General features: G+C 39.4%; 2 protein-coding genes across 2 annotated transcripts; one reads left to right on the forward strand and one right to left on the reverse strand.

Moving 5' to 3' along the window:
* Positions 1-373: 373 nt before the first annotated feature.
* Positions 374-5,507, reverse strand: slc24a5 (solute carrier family 24 member 5). The gene is made up of 9 exons (XM_067495922.1): positions 5,177-5,507; positions 4,545-4,724; positions 4,175-4,258; positions 3,867-3,970; positions 3,654-3,754; positions 2,669-2,952; positions 2,376-2,582; positions 1,159-1,260; positions 374-940 (listed from the first exon to the last, which is right to left on the reverse strand). Exons 1-9 carry the CDS (start codon positions 5,337-5,339, stop codon positions 618-620), a joined length of 1,548 nt encoding a protein of 515 aa, XP_067352023.1. The 5' UTR covers positions 5,340-5,507; the 3' UTR covers positions 374-617.
* Positions 5,508-7,634: 2,127 nt separating this feature from the next.
* rnf128a (ring finger protein 128a) lies at positions 7,635-10,672 on the forward strand. The gene has a single exon (XM_067495924.1). The coding sequence runs from the start codon at positions 7,934-7,936 to the stop codon at positions 9,011-9,013; it is 1,080 nt and encodes a 359-aa protein (XP_067352025.1). The 5' UTR covers positions 7,635-7,933; the 3' UTR covers positions 9,014-10,672.
* Positions 10,673-18,064: the final 7,392 nt, after the last annotated feature.

An 18,064-nucleotide genomic window follows, 5' to 3' on the forward strand; every position in this document is an offset into this window, starting at 1 on the left:
TGACAGTTGTGATTATATTAGCGTAGTTTGTGCGTAGGTCATTTTAAGTCCATGTAAACCTGCAATGTTGGTGTGAATCCCACTCACGAAGGTAAAAAAAATCCTTTGTTCCACTCGTTCATTATTTTAGGGTGTGCACTTTCATCCTTGCAGATATAAAGCGTTTAATGTAAAAGTGCTGTAGTTAAACCCTACCCTACTCGCATGCATAGTTGTCCACTATGGGCATTTTCAGGTCAGATTTCCCAACCAGCTTCACTCCAACTGAAGAAACCATTTGGATAAAGTGTATTGAACAGTCATTTTTTGTTTTTGTTTGTTTACTCACACTTGAGGACATATACATTTAATTATTTCAACAAAGGTCTTTTAAAAGTATGCTGGCTGTTAGGTAAACAAGAGAACGACCTTTTCTGCCTTTAGTGAAACAGACCATTCACTTACTGAGATATAACCAACAAACGTCTTCATGGCACAACATCCTTAACAGAATGTAAATAGGAGCATACCTCCTCATCTTGACATTAGACAGTTTACAAGTTTAACAATTGTGTTGGGTTTTTGCACTGCTGGTAGCATGTCAGAAAATATGGCTTCAGACCTAGGAAAGTCAAATCTCAGTCACTACACAGTCTTATGGGATTATTCCCAATAATCCCCAGCTCATACAGGATGGACAGTGTCGCAAAGAGGATATAGCAGATGAGACAAACGAGTCCCAACTTCCAGTCCAGCTTCCATCCGTTAACATGAACAGCTACAAAAAGAAAAACTATGGAAAGGAGGAGTGTGGTGGAAATGAAGACCAGTCCAGTGCTGTTGACTTGTATAGGGTTGTTCGTATCCACAAAGGCAGTCTTTATGAACCAAGGCAGACCCAGACAAAGCATGTCAAATACATTAGAGCCCACAATATTGGACATGGCCATGTCAGCTTTTCCTATTAAATAGAAAACACATTTACATTTGATCCAAGTCTACATTCACATTCAATTTAACTATTTTGGGTTGTTCTCTGTGCAATTTCTAAGATAGCTGGCAAATTACAGCTAATTTTAAAATAGCCAGTTTTGTTATGACTGGATTTAAGCTGCTATCGTACTAGGAATGTTGTAAATTGCAGTTAACAAAACACAACACAAGGTGGCATAAGGTTACCTGCTCTGGCAACTATCACGCTGGATACGGTGTCAGGTATACTGGTTCCAGCAGCAAGCAAAGTAAGTCCCATAACTGTATCAGGGATGAGTAGGGTCTCTCCTGTGTTAAAATAACACAAACCGAAAATTATTTTCCCTTTCCTCAACCAGGATCAAGTTAGTGAAAGAACAGCGGGTGATTATAACCGTTTCTATAGGGTTAATAATTATCCCTGGAGGATTTCAGAAATGCCACACATTCTTGCAGCAGACCCTGTCTAATAACGTGTGTACTGTAAATTCTGCATGCTGCCAACTATGTAATCTTGGTGGATACTTCATCTTTTCTGGCTTTATAAATGGTGAAAATTTTGTCTAGAAATATTCGCATGAGTCTTAATTTAATGTGCCTAGATGTGATGTGTGTTTAATACCTGAATTTAAGATCCTTTTCATTTTACTACATCTGAGAAACTTTACAGATGCCATCTGCTTCTTCAATAGTTGCTATAAAAAATTCACATGCGTCACTAAAATTAAGCTCCATATTATCCATATACCCACTAATTTGGGGCAACTACTCAAATTATTGCTTGCTGTCCTAACTGAGTTCCCTGAATTGTGCAGGCCAATGTTGGTGTGCGACAGAAAAAAGCCACAGGGAATCTCATTCACATGCTGTATCTTTGAGTTACACCTGCTCTTTCATAAGACTAAACTCTCCTTCTGTGTTAGACTATGTGACGACTATGGGATAATAGTCTTATTATACTTCAGTAGAAGACCCCTGTCACATGTTGAAGCTGCCCTTTGTGCCTGACCCCAGGTCAGTTTTTTTAGTGTACGTCTCTGTTGTAAAAGGGTGGGGTGGGGGCTCTTAAAGTTGGACCTGTGCCTATGGGTTCTTCTCCATACACACCCAGGACTCACATGACTGTATTTCCTCAGGGGTGAACAGGCCGTAATCCTGCTGTGACTTGGTGTGCACATGGCCCACTGGAGCTACAATAAACCCCCTCTTAACTTTCCGGCACAATGGCATCTCAGGAATTATCCAGCAGACCAACATGTGATTCTACTCTGTAAATCAGACATTTTTCTCACTTGTGATCCACAAAGGCTCTATGGCCCGGTGAGTGGTGGGCTGAGTTTACACCTGCGACCTAACTGAAATGACTAATGGAGTACGCAGTTTTGTCAAGCCCATAACAGAATGCAAAGTAAAAACAATCTCACCGACAACAGTAACCATCCAGACCAGCACATATGTAAAAGCTGAGATCCAGACCGCTGACATGATGAAGGTGATAATAAACCACTGCTTCCAGAACCTTCTCCTGCAGTCAGGGATGGTCAGGAAAAGCATCGTGATGATGGGCAGAGACAGTACCCAGAGTATCCTTTTCAGGTCACTCTCTGGCACGGAAAACACGCTTTTATGTTCTGCCAGGACACAAGCAAACAAACATGTCATGATTAGATTTGTATCCCATCATCAACAGTGTGGTTGTATTACCAAGCTTTTGTACCTTCAGGAATCTCATTGAGGCCATGGAGGCTAAGAGACAGGTGCGAGTATCCCGAGTCATCCTGGAAGATCCCGCTGTCTGTTCTGGAACGACTGTGGACTCGAAGACTGGCGTTGTCGTTCCAGCCCATGAGAGGCTGGGTCTCCATCTTCTCATCAGATTCTTTACCCAGACAGGTACAGCAAGGGCTCAGCTTCCTCAGGACAAACTCACTGATGCGAAGGTCAAAGCACAGAACCACAATATAGATGGCATAGACAAGCAGTAGGAAGGCAGCATCATACCTGTGAACACAACATCCAGTTTGGGCGTTAATAGTCATTCGTGACCCAGAGGACAAATATAGGTGGTAAATATTCTTTAAGCAAAGTGAATTTAGTACACTGTGCTTGGAGTTTGTGACCAAAATCCATGACCAACTACAGTGAATGGAACTGGCTCAACTTGTTTCTTTTTAAAATAAAGCCTTATTATTGTGCCTTGATTCGGTGTTGTTATCTTGTTTCAATTTTATCATCTCACTTTCATGCCTAGAAGTTGTCCTTAACCCTGCCTGATTTACTTTTATTTGTTTGGTATAGTTTAGTTTTATTTGCTTCTTGTTTGGCTTCCAAAAAGTCCTTATCTAGATCAAAGCTGTAAGCTACTTGTAAGTTTATAGTTTACCTTCACCAAAATGAAATTAAAATTAATACCAGTAAATGTGAAAATCTTTCGTAAACGATGAATGGTATTGTAATTGCTACATTTATTGTATGTTATTTTTATGATTTAATAGATGTTTACAGCCCTCTAACATCAGTGTAATAATTGTCAGTGAGTCAAAGTGTTGTTCTTAACAGTTTTGTGATCTGTTTTGTTGTTTTCACTATCACAAGATATATAAAAACTGTGACTTTCACAACTTGCTTACATGTCAGTAGCATGGCGTCTAAATATATCACAACTATATCCCCATCCTGTCTTTGCACACAAATACACTCACCAATACACTTTGTTATCATACATGATGCCAATAACAGCAGCAACACTAATGCCATATGCCAGGCAGTCCCTGAACAGTGGCCAACAGGTGAGACGCCCTGCCTAAAAAAAAAGAGAACAAAAATAAGAGGTTCATAGCTTATACAGCCATACACAATGACTGTTAAAACTCTCAGTATGTTGGTAATCTTTGTCGAATGTTTTGACCATGTACCATTGAGACCAAGAGCCCACATGCAGCACAGATTCCTAGCAGGTTGTAGATTGCTGATCCCACAATGGTGCTGACCCCAATGTCTCCCTTTGTCACAAACACACCTAATGCACAACGCAAACAACAAGCAAATCTTAGCTTTTAAGAGACGGACAATGTGGAAGCAGTAAATACAAAACAGAAGAGAGAAAGTCTCTGAGAAAATTAAGTGCTGTCCTAATCAAAGGCCACAATCCTTTCTAATCCCAGATGGTGGTGAAGTCATAGTTCATCCTGCTGGGATGGGACATGATGACATGCATGATTACCCAAAAAGGCTGTGACCAGTTCAGGTGCAGAACTCCCAGCTGCCATAAATGTGGCTCCTGCTACATCCTGAGACAATCCCAGACCTGAGAAAAACACAGGAAACACACAGAGTACACAACAGTCCAAAACTCATTTTGAGTTTAACTATAGTATAATTGATGATAGAGATATACACATCATTGCCTAAAGCTAATACCCTGGTAAAAAATGTATTTAATCCTAGGGAGTATACTACATATTGATATGTGTGCAGTTGCCTTCCAAATTGCAAATCACCTTTGCCCCAAATGTAAAATCAGTATACAACTATCTGTAACTGTGATGTTTATAAAAACAACCTATTACACAGGCTACTTTCATGTAACTTACGTTCACTGATCACTTCTAAGGATGGCAGAAAGTAGTCATCACAGACTATTGCCACAGCCAGAAACATGTAGAAAATAAGCATAAAATAGATGACGAGCCCTCCATCCTTTCTCTCTTCCACTGTGAAAAAGCCTTCAGGAAACTCTGAGGACTGTGGTGAGATGCACTCTGTCTCATTTTCTGAAAGACACACACACAGAGTCTGGTTTCTGGTTCACATTCTGCCTGGTGACCTATCATAACCCCAAGGTAACCCCAAACATGCCCTAATCCTAAACCAAGTGATCACAGCAAATTCAGGGGTTTCCTCATGGAGACCGGCATCTTGTGAAACTTGGAATGCCATGTTCAAATATGAGTTCCAAAAATGTGAGTAATAACTGGCATACACACACACACACAAACAGACACCATCACTGTCATAATCTCCTAATGTCAGTTACACAGCATTTCATGCCAGTGTGAGGATAAGTAGTGCACCACTGTGACACATGGATTACTCACACTTTGTAAAACACAAAAATGAGCCGTTCCACTGATAATGACACATGAAATACACTGTGAAGGCGGTCAGTCTAACGACCATTCACAACAGGTGTGTCTACAAAGGACATTTGGCATGATTTTATTACCTAGATCTCGACGCACCCTGGCAGCGTGGCTTTCCTGAGCCGCTTTTGCAGTGAATGATACAAGATGAACCGTGCAAAACAAAAATATTACAAATCCCAAAAAGTAAGGTATAAAGTCTTTCCTCTTCTTTCGCTGCAGAGCTACAACCTCATTAGCGGCCATTGGAGTCAAAAAGGTCAAATTAGTAATTATTCCAAGGATTCATGTGTGTCTTTATCTTAACAAGCTTGCAACGATTAATTTTGCGCTGAAGCTGCTTCAAGCTCCGTGTCGAACTTCACTATTACTACAAGCTGCGCAGAGTGAGATTATTGGGGGTAGAAAACATCTTTTAAGGCCTGGGAGCGATCACGAGTTGGGAATCATTCCACTCCACTTGAACAGACTGGAGCCTGAGGGCAGCAGGGCTGCAGCTTTAAATAAATGCTGTTCAAATGTGTTGAGATGCTGAAAAGTGTTTCTCTTTTGCGGTGACAAAAGTCTACACGTCTTCAAGAGCCTGTAAATGTTTGGATTCCGAGGCTGTGCAGGTTAGAAAAGCTCAACTTTCACACTGATGCTTTACTATGACCAAGAGATAAGTCATACAATAAGTTTTACAAATGTGTGAAAAGTGTCCAGAGTTAATTAAAAATTTGAAAAAACTTTTTTGCAGCTTTCAAAAGCTTTATTTTATAAAAGATGGGTGCAATTGTAACTTTAGTTATCTTGTTTTCACATTCAACCATATTATAACCTTAACTAGACATGGGGGAGGGGGGGGGGGCGGACTTGTTTGGACATGCCTTAATTTGTCCCCAAATCCACAGACCAGGGGACATGTGCGTTCAGGACGCAGTAAACAGATGGACAGAGTATCGCTGAGGACACAAACCCGCTCCTGGTAAGTTACTCATGTATTTTTCGCACTAAACTACTTAATTGCACTTCACTAAACTGTGAAGGTAGTATTTTATAAAGAAAATAACGTGTCATATGAATCAAATCTTGCGTGATTCGTGAACATGTATTTAAATCCTAAAATGTCCAAGTTGCAATGATGATGGACTCAGTCAGCCAAATCTAATTCCTAATATTTGTCTTGTTGTTGGGGGTGACACTGAGTAAAACGTGCTTTTGAAGTCATACAGACAACAATGGGTAACATGAGCCCCCGTGTGGTAGAGTAAGAGACTTGTAGTTTATGAATGATTCATTAGATTGACTTAAAATGTTAAAACCATTCTGATCATAGATTATTGATGCAGATGGTTTAATTAATATTTTAATTTTAGATTTGATATTGAAATACACAACCCTTTTCGGCTTCTTTTCACAATTATGAGGATGTTAGACTTGAACTAAGTTTTTCAGTGTATAAGATTATTTTAATTGTGGTAAAATGGCTAATGGCTATAATATTTATCTGTTAATACTCATAAGCTTAATAAGGTAATCTATTATTGTAGTAGAATCTGTGGGTGCGAATGTGACTTGTTTCCTTTCTTCGTCTGCTTTCATGTATAGTGTTGGCTGTTGTTACTAACAAACTTTGCAGAGTTCAGACCAGGATTTCTGACATGACCCTCACACAGTGCAGCAGTTTGTTGTCTTTGATCAGATCAACCAGTAGGTGCCAGTATTGTTACAGAGACCCTAATATGTTACAATGTTTATTGAGGTGCAAAATAAAATAACATCCTCTGTTATTAACAGATTTTACATTGCACTTTATTTTTTGCTGCATTTCGACAAGCATTTCCATTTCATGAATTTAGGAGTCATTACAGTGCCAGTGTTTCAGTTATCAACAACTGTGAGCTGCAGCTGTAATAGGAACAAACACCTGGCTCTCTTTTATTTACAGATTTGTGTCCCAGCATAATAAATTATTTAGTAGCACATTATACAGAGGACAGAGGACTGTGTATTGCAGTTTGTGTGAGTGTGTGAACTAAAGTAAAACAGCAGCTTGGCAAGAAACCTTTACATCTCATTTGTCATTGGAAGCCTCTCAGTCTCTGTCGGTGTGTGTGCTAACAACAATGGAAACTTGTAACAATGCCCTGTTCCATCTCAGTTGTCACTGCTATAGCTGTGGATACTAAAGCTTTTTAAATGTCTCTAGGTGTCCACACATTTGCTCATGTGATTGTGAACAAATCCACTGTGGCTTAAAGGATACACTAATAATGTGTAATTGTCCGTTGCCTTAGTTTGTGGTAAAAGTGAACTGTGTTTATATTTCAGAGCGAGTAACCACTTTTCAGTTTTCACAACAGTGGTGTCGATTACATAAATAGGGTAGGAAGACAAGTCAAAGCAGGAAAAACTGGTCAAGCTGCCTTAGTCACTATTACGCAAGGTCAGCAGTTTTTATTTGTTCCACTTGATTGTTCTGCCTTGTAAACTTTGTCTACAAAATTACTCTTATCAGTTGCTCATCACGCCTTGCTTTCTCACATGCTATTCTCTGCCTCTTGAAACGGCGTAGTGTTTTGTGTACTTCAACTTGGTGAATACCAGCACCCTGCCCTCTGTGAGGACTGCTCAGTGTTCAAGGTTCAGGAAGATAACGCGCTGTGAGTGGCTGACGCATAGCTCGTGTTATATTACCAAAGTCTGATATCAGATTACTGTAGACAGCAGGTTGGGTGAAACCAAAGCTGCATTCAGAGCTCTGTGGCTCGAACAAACCAGGAACTGGGACTAACAAAGTTATTTTAAATAAAATAAGGAAGCTGACAGAGGGATTGCTGCTTTTGAAGAGCGTTACCATGGGTAAGAAGTCACAACGCTGGTTGCTGCTTTTCCTGTATTTGTCAGGGCTTTTTCACTGTTCAACCGCCTATGTTTTTTGGACGGCCTTGGTGGAAATAAGCTATGAGAAGAGCAACAATGTGACGGAGGACAAAATTTGTGAGTGTGGGGTGTATGGTCGTAACTCTCCCCTGGATGGAGCCTCGGGTATTGTTACACTTCCCATGGGAGACCCCAAAGGCTGTGGTTCAGATCCTTTCTACAACCGCAATTCCAGCTTTCCACCATGGATAGCCCTGGTTAAAAGGGGCAACTGTACCTTCAGTGAGAAGATCAATGCGGCCAAACGCCGAGGAGCAGCTGCTGTGGTGGTGTATAATGTGGATGGCAGTGGCAACAGCACTACTCACATGGCACACTCAGATGCAGATGATATTGTGGCTATTATGATTGGCAACACTCAGGGCATGGAGGTTGTCAACTTGGTAAAGAATGGGACAGATGTTTTTATGTTAATCGATGTAGGCAGCCCTCACGGACCCTGGATGGACACTTACTGGCTTTACTTCCTGTCCATTGCCTTCTTTATTGTGACAGCAGCCTCGATTGCCTACTTTGCATTTATCTCTGCAAACCGTCTCTACAATCTCAACATCCATAGACGTGCTGAAAAGAGGCTGAAATCTGAGGCAAAGAAGGCAATCAGGCTTCTGCAGGTACGCACGCTAAAGATAGGTGATGAGGAAATCACCTCTGACTCCCATATGTGTGCTGTTTGTATTGAATCCTACAAGGCAGGTGACGTGGTGACGGTGCTGACCTGTGACCACATCTTCCATAAATCCTGCATCGAGCCCTGGCTGCTGGAGAGGAGAACCTGCCCCATGTGTAAGTGCGACATCCTGAAGGCTCTGGGAGTTGAGGAGGAGACAAAGGAGGAAATCTCTGCTCAATCACCACCAGAGGTCACTGTGATCACAGTGACAGGAGCAGATAACATGTATGAAGTCCCACTGACTGAAACGCTGAGTCCTGACCCCGAGAGGCATCGCTATGACAACAGGGCCTTCGAGGGAGACTCAGAGGCTGCGAGATGATGAGCAACGGCAATGGAAACAACACAGCAACTAAGCAGGACACAATCAAAGTTCTTTTTTGAAGCACACATATTTTTCTAGGATACACTGAACCAGCAAGATATAATCAAACTTTAATCTTCCAACAGAGACAAAGCATGTCTTTTAATGGAAAAGATTAAAAATCTAAGAGTTTAAAATTTTAACTTGTGTAATTAGTTTGGAAGCCATTGCTTGTTGTCTTGGTTTAAGCTTGAAATTATTGGATGGTTATAAAGTTACCTTTAGATGGTTAGACAAGATGCCAGTGTCAAATTTCTGTTTTTCATAGTAAAGCAGCAGCAGGTCAGTGCTGCTTAGGGAGGAGGTTCAGCAGGGCATTTGAATACATTATCCATTTGAAGTCAAGGCCAACTTTACTCCAACAAAAATCTTGTAGACATTAATCACTTACAGTTCCTCCCATGTAACTATTTTCGATCAAATTCAGTGCAGAATTAATTTCCCTTTATTCTGTTAATTTAAAAAACTTCAACTTTCTTGATGCTCCATTTAAATGAGATCATTGTTCATTTAGATATTTACATTTTTAGGTTAGGTTGAACAGACCCTTGACTGGGAAAACAACATAGCAAATATAGCACTAATGCTAAGAGAAAAACATTGCCAGAGAGGATGGGAATCTTAATAAAAACTGGTGTATAGGAAGCTGTTTACCACGCCACCATATAGTAATAGAAAGCCCCCCAGTTATACGGGAATGCAATAAATGTCATAGGACCGACTGTATAGGTGATATGCTTCCAAAAGTTGTCTTAACTGGTGGATCGCAGGAAATTAAATAAATTATGTACTTTCTTTTTTTTTTTTAAATTATATCGAAGTTGATTTATCAATCATGACGTTCTGTTAATATAAAGATAATATATTTGTATAGCCATTTTCCTTCTCTAAACAGCTGATCTTCATGTTCACAGTTTTCAGGTTGAATTTTTGGGAATGTGTATTTAATCTCTGCGGTCTACCTCTATAGTCTTACAAGGGTACATTTTGGAACATATTTACAATTCCAAGATTAATTGTGTTGATAAATTCACTGTGTCACGATAAAGCTAAAGGGCTGTTTTGTTTCTTTGTTTGCTGTTGGGGATATGCTGATTGTGGTTATACTTTTTTCTATACTAAATCAGTTTCAGATTTGGATTCCAGGAGTCTTAAATTGTTATGTAAAAGTGACTATTACTTTCTGTTTTAAATCACATTGATGCTTATTAGAATGCAATAAATCCCTCAAAATGAGGCCAGCTTTATGAGAATATGTGCTTGTAAGAATAGTGTTTCTGCGTTGTGTGAGTGTGCAGGTGTGTTACTTTGCCTCAGTCAGGTCTATGTGTAGTTAAGTGGTGTCTCACTTTCAGAGTAATGGTCTTGTTTCCAGTGACTGCTGGAGAGGAGTGAAACTGTAATTACCTTTGCACAGATGGGAGCTGATCTGCACACACCTTGAGCTTGAGCCAAATAATCATCATATCACATGTAAAAGGGCCTGGCTGAACAAGCAGAGAAATGCAGCTGTATGCTAATGGAATGGAAATATTGTTTTTCTTGTCCTTGCATTGTTTTTAAGAGAACACCCGCAGTAAAATCTACAATAAAATTGCAAATATGCTTTTGAATTTTTGTGAGAATCTTAAACGTTGTTTTTGGAGTCAGGGTACAAGTTTAGCACCTGATACACAGTAAATGAGCTCATTCTTTACAGAAGAGTGTGTCATTGTGAAAGAGGTGAGCGTGTGCAATATTTCACAAGGAAAAAGTCAACAAGGAAAAGATATTCATTCACTTGTTATATTTACAATTCTTCTTGAGGCATCTCAAGAGAGCTTGACAGGATGGGAACCACAAAGAGCCCGGTCACCCCTTTACCTAGTTCTCACATACCATTATTTAATTACAAATGTGAAAAAAAATTTTTTTTTTAAAACTTTTTAAAAAATTAAACACATTTTTTTTAATGTGAACTTTTGTGGTCAGGTGCCTTAACTTTAATTTCTATACTGTATGTCCTATGACCAGAGGCTCCTAGACATTGGCCCCCACCCATTGACATGCAGGTGATAAATCTCTACAAGTTGGGCAACTTGAAGAAATGTGTATAAGCCATGACAACAAAGTTGTGTGTGTGGGTATGGGGTGTGGGATATGTGTGTGTGTGTGTGGGGTGGGGGGGGTGAAGCAGGTTTATAAGTGGAGTCTTTATTCTCACGATGTTCCTCTTACCCATGGCAAGCAGCCTGTACTGGGTGTCAGGTCAGTGCTGTGAGCTCAGCATTCATAGGTCAGATGGTTATAGTGGTATCACAGGAAGACAGAGAATCAATACTGAACTAACTGGCCAGGCTGGGAATAACTGGCAAGCCCTGGGTAAGAGGCACGCTCTGCTCAGCGGTGGTGCTCCTCTGATTTATTGCAGTTGTTAAGGAGAAAATTGAGTCAGAAGGTTTTCATTTAATGGCATACTAGTTTGTGGCGGCACTCTAATACCACAATTGACCTTCAGTTCCAGATAGGCATCAAGCAGTGGAATTAACTACTGTAGTGGCCTGAGAGCCTATCCGCTCCTGTACCGTCTAATCACAAAAAATATCTCATGTTTTCTTTAGCGACGAATAAACCCTAAACCTGTCTGGAGACTTGGGACTGATTAAACAAAAGAAGGAGCACTTTGTTTCTGGTTAAACAAACCAGAATGCTCAGGGTGTTGGCCTGTAATCCTTGCTGTGTCTCACTTTGCCCACGTGAAGGATTTTGGATAGGCCCACAACACCACCTGGTGGTGAACACAGCTGAATTTGCGTTCCGTCCCAGCAACTGTAAAACTGCATGGTCAGAGGCCGCTTCAATCTTTTCAGTTTCGGTCTTCAGGTACCAGGGCAATTTCTTGCTTGAGTGTAAAGTACAGAGTAATAAATCCGGGCCATAATGAAATAGTGTACTGGCTGTATACTTTGAATCCCCAGTTGAAGAGTTCTACTGGTGTTTTTCAGTCTTCTTTAACCCCAACCTATCTATCTGTCTATGTGTGTGTCTGTCTTTGTTTCTTTGTGTCTGTCTGTACATCCATGTGTCTTCTCTCTGCTGTGCAGCTTTCAAAAAAAAAAAGAAAGAATCTTTCTACTTAAATTATAGCAGTTGGACTTCTGGCAGACTCTATTGGCCCTGACTGTCTGAGTAATTATCTTAACAAGGGAGGGAAATTTAAGTACAAAAAGTGCAGTAATAGAGAAATTAATTTAGTCAGTAAGTAAACCACGAAACATTTTTTTTTCTTGTTGCTTATGCAGACTGTCACAAGCCCTTGCATCTATATATAATCCTCCCCGTGTTATTTCATTGCCTTAGTGATGATAGGCTGTTGATATTAAAATATCAATATAAGGAAATCCAGTCACAGCTCTTTTCTTCCTTGCAGGGTTTACTGTATATGGTTCAGTTGTTCTTATCTTAAAAATTAGTTGATATTTTACAGATATTTCAAGTGGTTCACATTGGCTGAGTTGTTTGAATGCAGTAGCATGCGGGAATGTTTGCTGCCAGTATTATCTAATCTGGAAAAGTCTCCTTCACATGTTCTGAATGTATTTACTGCAATATTACCCTGGGTGTTTCAGGTTTGTCCAGGTCTGAGCGTGTGTTTGATGTGGTAAGCCTTTTCCTTCCTCTTGTTGTCCCTCTTACAGATCAGATAGTCCTGAGTGCACTGGACAAAACGACACTCATCCTGTGTCCTTGTCTTTGCTGCCCTACCCTGTCCTGTACTGTCCTTTGACATGTTGGCTGGCTCGACCTCTGTTGCTCTCTATTTCCTGCTCACAGACAGCAAAAGGGCAGGCGGCCTGGCATGTGACGCTAAAGGAAAAGAAGACGTAGCAAGAAACATCTTTTCCCGTCTGACTCAAAGTAACATGTGATGGTGATATCCAGGGTTTATCTGTGTCCCACAATGGGTTAAGAGATCATGTCTTAGGTGAAAAAAGGGGCAAAACGCGGCCTTTTTGGTATCAGTCCTTGTCATTTTACCTTGTCATTCATTTCAAATGTTGATTGTGTGCTGTGGTTTATGTGACAAATGGGGTGCAATGATTAGAGGTCTGCCATCTACTGGAGAAATGTTATACGGACTAGCTGATTTCTCAGCTAGTCCGTATAACATTTCTCCAGTCTCTCCTTTCTCCTTTCATAAGATATGGTTCTCCTTTCATGATATTTTGAAAATTCAATGTGATGTCTTGATTTCTAGATTAGTTTGTCTATGCACATGCATATATATTTATTTGTTTGTGATTGGATTGGAGATGTGATAAAACTCATTTGTTGGCAATTTTTGGAAACTATTACTCGATAAACTGGACAGAAATTATTCTGTCCAAAAATAATTCTTTTGATCTAATCAAAAAAAGAAAAATGAAGAAAAACAAGCTTAAAATGTGCTGTTTTATTGTCTTCTGTGGCAGCTTTTAGCTCTGGGAAATTGGAAAATGAGAAAATGAAATAAAAAATGTAGTTTCCATAGTAGTTGTATCTATTTTTTTGCACGTCCTTCTGTGTGGTGTGAGACACATTTGCTTGTCTCCTCTGCTGGAGCAGATGCCAAACATTCCCAACATTTGTGAGTGTTATTACCTCAAAACATCTTGTCTGAACACATTCATTAAACACACACACACACACACACACACACACACACACACAGAAAAGAGATAAAAAAGAGGAGCTCTATGTGCCTTAAGAGCAACCCACCTTTAAAGCAGAAAAGGTCTAAGAAATATGTCTCTTTTTACAAGCAGCCTCTGTCTCAACAGTCAACAAACTGAAGTGAACATGCACCTGTCTGGGACCAGCACAGTGTTTAACAAACCAATTTGCTCAGTATAAATCCAGTCTACAGTAATCGTGTACTTTTGCTGTCAATAGCCCTATTTGTATATTCTATATAAAAATGATTTGTCAGCAGTCTTTGGCCTCAGAGATTGAGCTGTGCAACATCACACACTAGAAAAACATCCTATTGTCTCACTCTGAATGTTGATGGCCAGAGGCAAGGTTTCAACCAAAGTTTCCCCTAGAAGAAACTTCCACTCAGCACAGCTTGACAACACAAATCAATCATCAAGCTGCTTCTCATCAGCTCCTGCCATTTTCTGTAATGTTATTCATGCACGTCTTACTGGAGGCTCACTTTTCAGAAATGTCAATAGTTTGTGAAAGTGGGCATATGTTTGTGTGTTAGTGTGTGTGTGTGTGTGTGTGTGTGTGTGTCATGCTCTTTTCCAGCACTCCATCCATCCAGTCTGATTAACTCCTCGTGTGTCCTGTTGCCTACAGCGATTAATTATTGACCCATTTGCTTAATTGCAAAGAGCTAGCAGGACACAAAGAAACACAAAGGAAGCAGTTTGTGGGGATTTCAGGGGGTTATGTTTGTCTTCCACTTTTGATGTAAGGGAGGGAGCAGGTACGACAGAGGTACGAAAAACTAAAATTAATGTCACTTGTGTTTGTGGCAAATGGGCTTCTGTGTTTCCTGTCCTATTGTGCACAGATATGTCTGTGATGAGTTGGTTTATACAGTGCATCCAGAAAGTATTTTTCCACATTTTGTTATGGTACAGCCTTATTCCAAAATGGATAAAATACATTATATGCCTCAAAGTAATGACATAATGACAGTGTGAAAGAAGTTCCTTTGAAATCGTTATGTATTAAAAACTATAAACAAAAGCAAAAAATCACATGTACATAAACGTATTTCACATTGCCATTATGGGGTAATGTCTGTTGAATTTTGAGGAAAATAATGAATTTTGATGCATTTTGGAATAAGGCTGTAACATAACACAATGTGGAAAAAGTTCTGGGAATACTTTCTGAATGCACTGTAGTTGTCTAAAGTGACAGAACAAGAGTTTCAGGTTTGTCTCGGTCTCTTTCTGTGCCATTGTGCTGAACTTGCCTTCCTGAAAGCAGCACACATTGTCAACAGTCCCTCTGACCATCTGTCACAGGCCTGCCTGGGCTTCCCTACACAATTTGTCCACAAGCTGTGGCTGCCATTTGGTTTGCCAGTAAAAGTCACTTAAAGGTTTGTCCTAATTTTCAAACACCAAGGGTCAATGCTAGGACAGGGTTCAACTTCTGTTGCATTTTTAAAGAAACTGATGCTAATACTTGAGTAGATTTTATGCAGATAAAGTGGTACTTGATCTGCATAAAAGCTAGTTCTATTGTTATTATCAGTTAATGCATTTTATTCTGAAATGAATGACAGGGACGAGTTTGATGTAAAGAGTAAGTTTTTGCATGAATTGCGCAAAGTCTCTTTAGTTCAATTAGTTACATTGCTCGTTTGAGTGTAAAGAGCTACTTGGCAGAATTTTAGTTTGTACCAGATGGATTATTGCAATTCGAGAATTGTCTAATTAAGGATTTGTAATAAAGTGAAGAGAACATTGTTACTGGTACAACTCGGACTAATTCCTTTATTTTAAGCTCAAACAAGGCTGTCATAGTGTTATATGCTGGGACTGTTGTATGACATCCAACAAAATGTCTGACTTTATAAGGAGTCCTCTAATATTAAAGTAGACACCAGATGCTTTTATATTGTAAAATAAAATGGCAATGGTTTGTGATGTACCACACGCAGATCACCAATGGGCTGTCTATGTTGTAGAGGATGTTGAGGTTTACTCATGTGTAGGGCCATCAGATCATCATGCAAACAGCCTTGCAGGCAAACCAACTTATCTAGATTCTCCAGTGGTGAGTTTGTGTATGTCGATTGGGGTTAGACTGTGGGAATTACATTTAACGGTTGCAGATAATTTGTATTACTGGTTACACGTTGTACTTACACTCATAATACAGTGGAGAATTGGCATTTTTCTCCATTCCGTGACATGAGTCTGTTAAAAAATATATATTTCTCAGATTTTCCTTGCAAAATATTTGAAATATTGCTTTCTGTACAACAGGCCACTCTACACAGTATACAGTATATTCAATTTTTCATTTCAATAAAGAAAAATGAATAAAATGAACATAAAACAATAACCTTTTAAAATCTTCTTTTAGGAAAAATTACAAGATAATTCTCCAAATGAAGCTTATTTTAATAACTGTCACAGTTGTGGTCGTGACGGGAGCACGCCTGTTTATTAGAATCAGCTCATGCTTTTCTTATCTTCTAATTAATACCGTTTTGTGTTTTGCCCTACCCTCTGTCTTGTTTATGCAAACAACATTATCACCGTACTGGTATCTTGTGTCCTTAACATTTATGTTGTGCAAAGTCACTTCACACTCACTAGTAACCACATGACAATCAGATAAGCAGGCAGGAAACTGTAGTTTGAGATAAGAGTCTGGTTGCATAAGGAGACTTCTTTTAGTAATAAACCCTGTATTCTAAGATGCAGTTTAACTAGCTGACAAATGACGCCTTTATCGTATTGCACAAACTGAGCGTAATTGCTGTAAATTTTTTTCAACTAGAAGTATGTGGCCTTTTTTTTAGACTTACAAGTTGAAACTTGTGAACTTCTAAATAAATGGGTGTGGAATTATTAGGGACCAAGCAGAAAAAACAGGATTTTTGTATAAAAGAAAACTGGGATTTATATTCTCTATATTTATATTCAAAATACAAAAATATAGGTCATAATTAGGCCTATAAAAGAAGTCAAAAGAACGGAACTATAATCAAAATAATGAACTAAACAAGACATGACCTGAATAAATTGCTCCCCCCCCAATTTACATAATGCACGCACATACAAAGCAACTCAAACAATGAAACAAAGCCCTTATGCACCGGCATATAAAATGTTTTACCATGCAGTGTAAAAATGTGTGCACTCTATTTAAACAATGCAAGGAAAATATATATACAAATATTCTAAATCAAGCAAAATATGTGATGTATTTTGTTAAAATGTAGCTGACTGAAAATGAAAAGCACATATTCAGAAAAGCAAACTAATGTATGAAACAGGAAACTAAATAGGTATAAGAGGGATGTATGTAAATATTACCCTGTGTGGCTGTGGCCATTGCAGTAATGTGTATAGAAATTTGTTAAGAGTTGTCTTTGTGTCCAGTTTAACCAAATGTTGAGGCTATAACTCTTTTTGTTCTTTCTGGCAAATGCTCACAGTGTATTTTCTTTTGTAAAGGGACAAAAAAGATGTCGTTGTTGCTAAAGGAGAATAGCAGGCTTTGTCCTGGCTTTCTATACGTGCAGGCATGAGTTACATCCCAGTGAAGCTTTCTTTGTCTTTGCAATGGGATAGCTGGTCTGTGGCTGAGCTGAGGCCAGAGAAGGAGGGAATGTGGAGCTGGAGCAGGGAAATAGATATGAGTTCTCCAGGTAGGGTGTCTAGAACACCGTGTAATGTAGCAGAAACAAAGGGGCTCTTGACCTGTGGCTTGTGACAGATACGTAGAAAAAATATGAAACCACTTGATAAAGTTTGTGTTCACCAAACCACAGCATAACTCTTTTTGAAATTTTGTGGTCTAGACTGAGCTGGGATTTGTGGTTTAGGTGCGATTAGGATGCCACCTGGGGAAAATATTGAGAATTGGCTTGGTGACAAATGCGGTGGCACCATTTTCTAATAATGGACTCTATGTTTTTTGTTTGTGAGTGAGATGAGTAAATTGATAACATCAGATATACAGTTAAATGTAAGGCGGCATATATCATGTGGTTAGCTCAGATAAATATAAAGACTAGAGACAGAAACCAACAGCTACTTTTTTCAGCATTGTGTGTTTTCACACATTTCAGGCTGCAAGGAACAACTGCACCAATAGCTCTTTTTCCAACCAGGGCAGTATATTTGAGTACTACCTGATATCACTTACTCATGTAAGTGCCCATGCAGTATGTTCTATAATTCATGTTAATTGTTAATTTTAAACAAAAACTTAAATTTAGGTTTACTAACACACCAGCCTCACTGCTTTCCAGTCTTTATGCTAAGCTGAACTAATCAGCTGCTGTCTCCA

The sequence above is a fragment of the Channa argus genome, chromosome 2 (assembly GCF_033026475.1).
Source record: "Channa argus isolate prfri chromosome 2, Channa argus male v1.0, whole genome shotgun sequence".
Taxonomy (NCBI): domain Eukaryota; kingdom Metazoa; phylum Chordata; class Actinopteri; order Anabantiformes; family Channidae; genus Channa; species Channa argus.

Excerpts from the sequence above, each read along its gene's own strand:
- slc24a5 (XM_067495922.1), bottom strand. The coding sequence starts at position 5,339 with ATGGCCGCTAATGAGGTTGTAGCTCTGCAGCGAAAGAAGAGGAAAGAC. Across the intron at positions 4,259-4,544 it reads CTTAGAAGTGATCAGTGAAC|GTCTGGGATTGTCTCAGGAT; the intron begins GTAAGTTACATG and ends TGTTTTTCTCAG. Across the intron at positions 941-1,158 it reads CGTGATAGTTGCCAGAGCAG|GAAAAGCTGACATGGCCATG; the intron begins GTAACCTTATGC and ends TCTATTTAATAG.
- rnf128a (XM_067495924.1), top strand. The coding sequence starts at position 7,934 with ATGGGTAAGAAGTCACAACGCTGGTTGCTGCTTTTCCTGTATTTGTCA.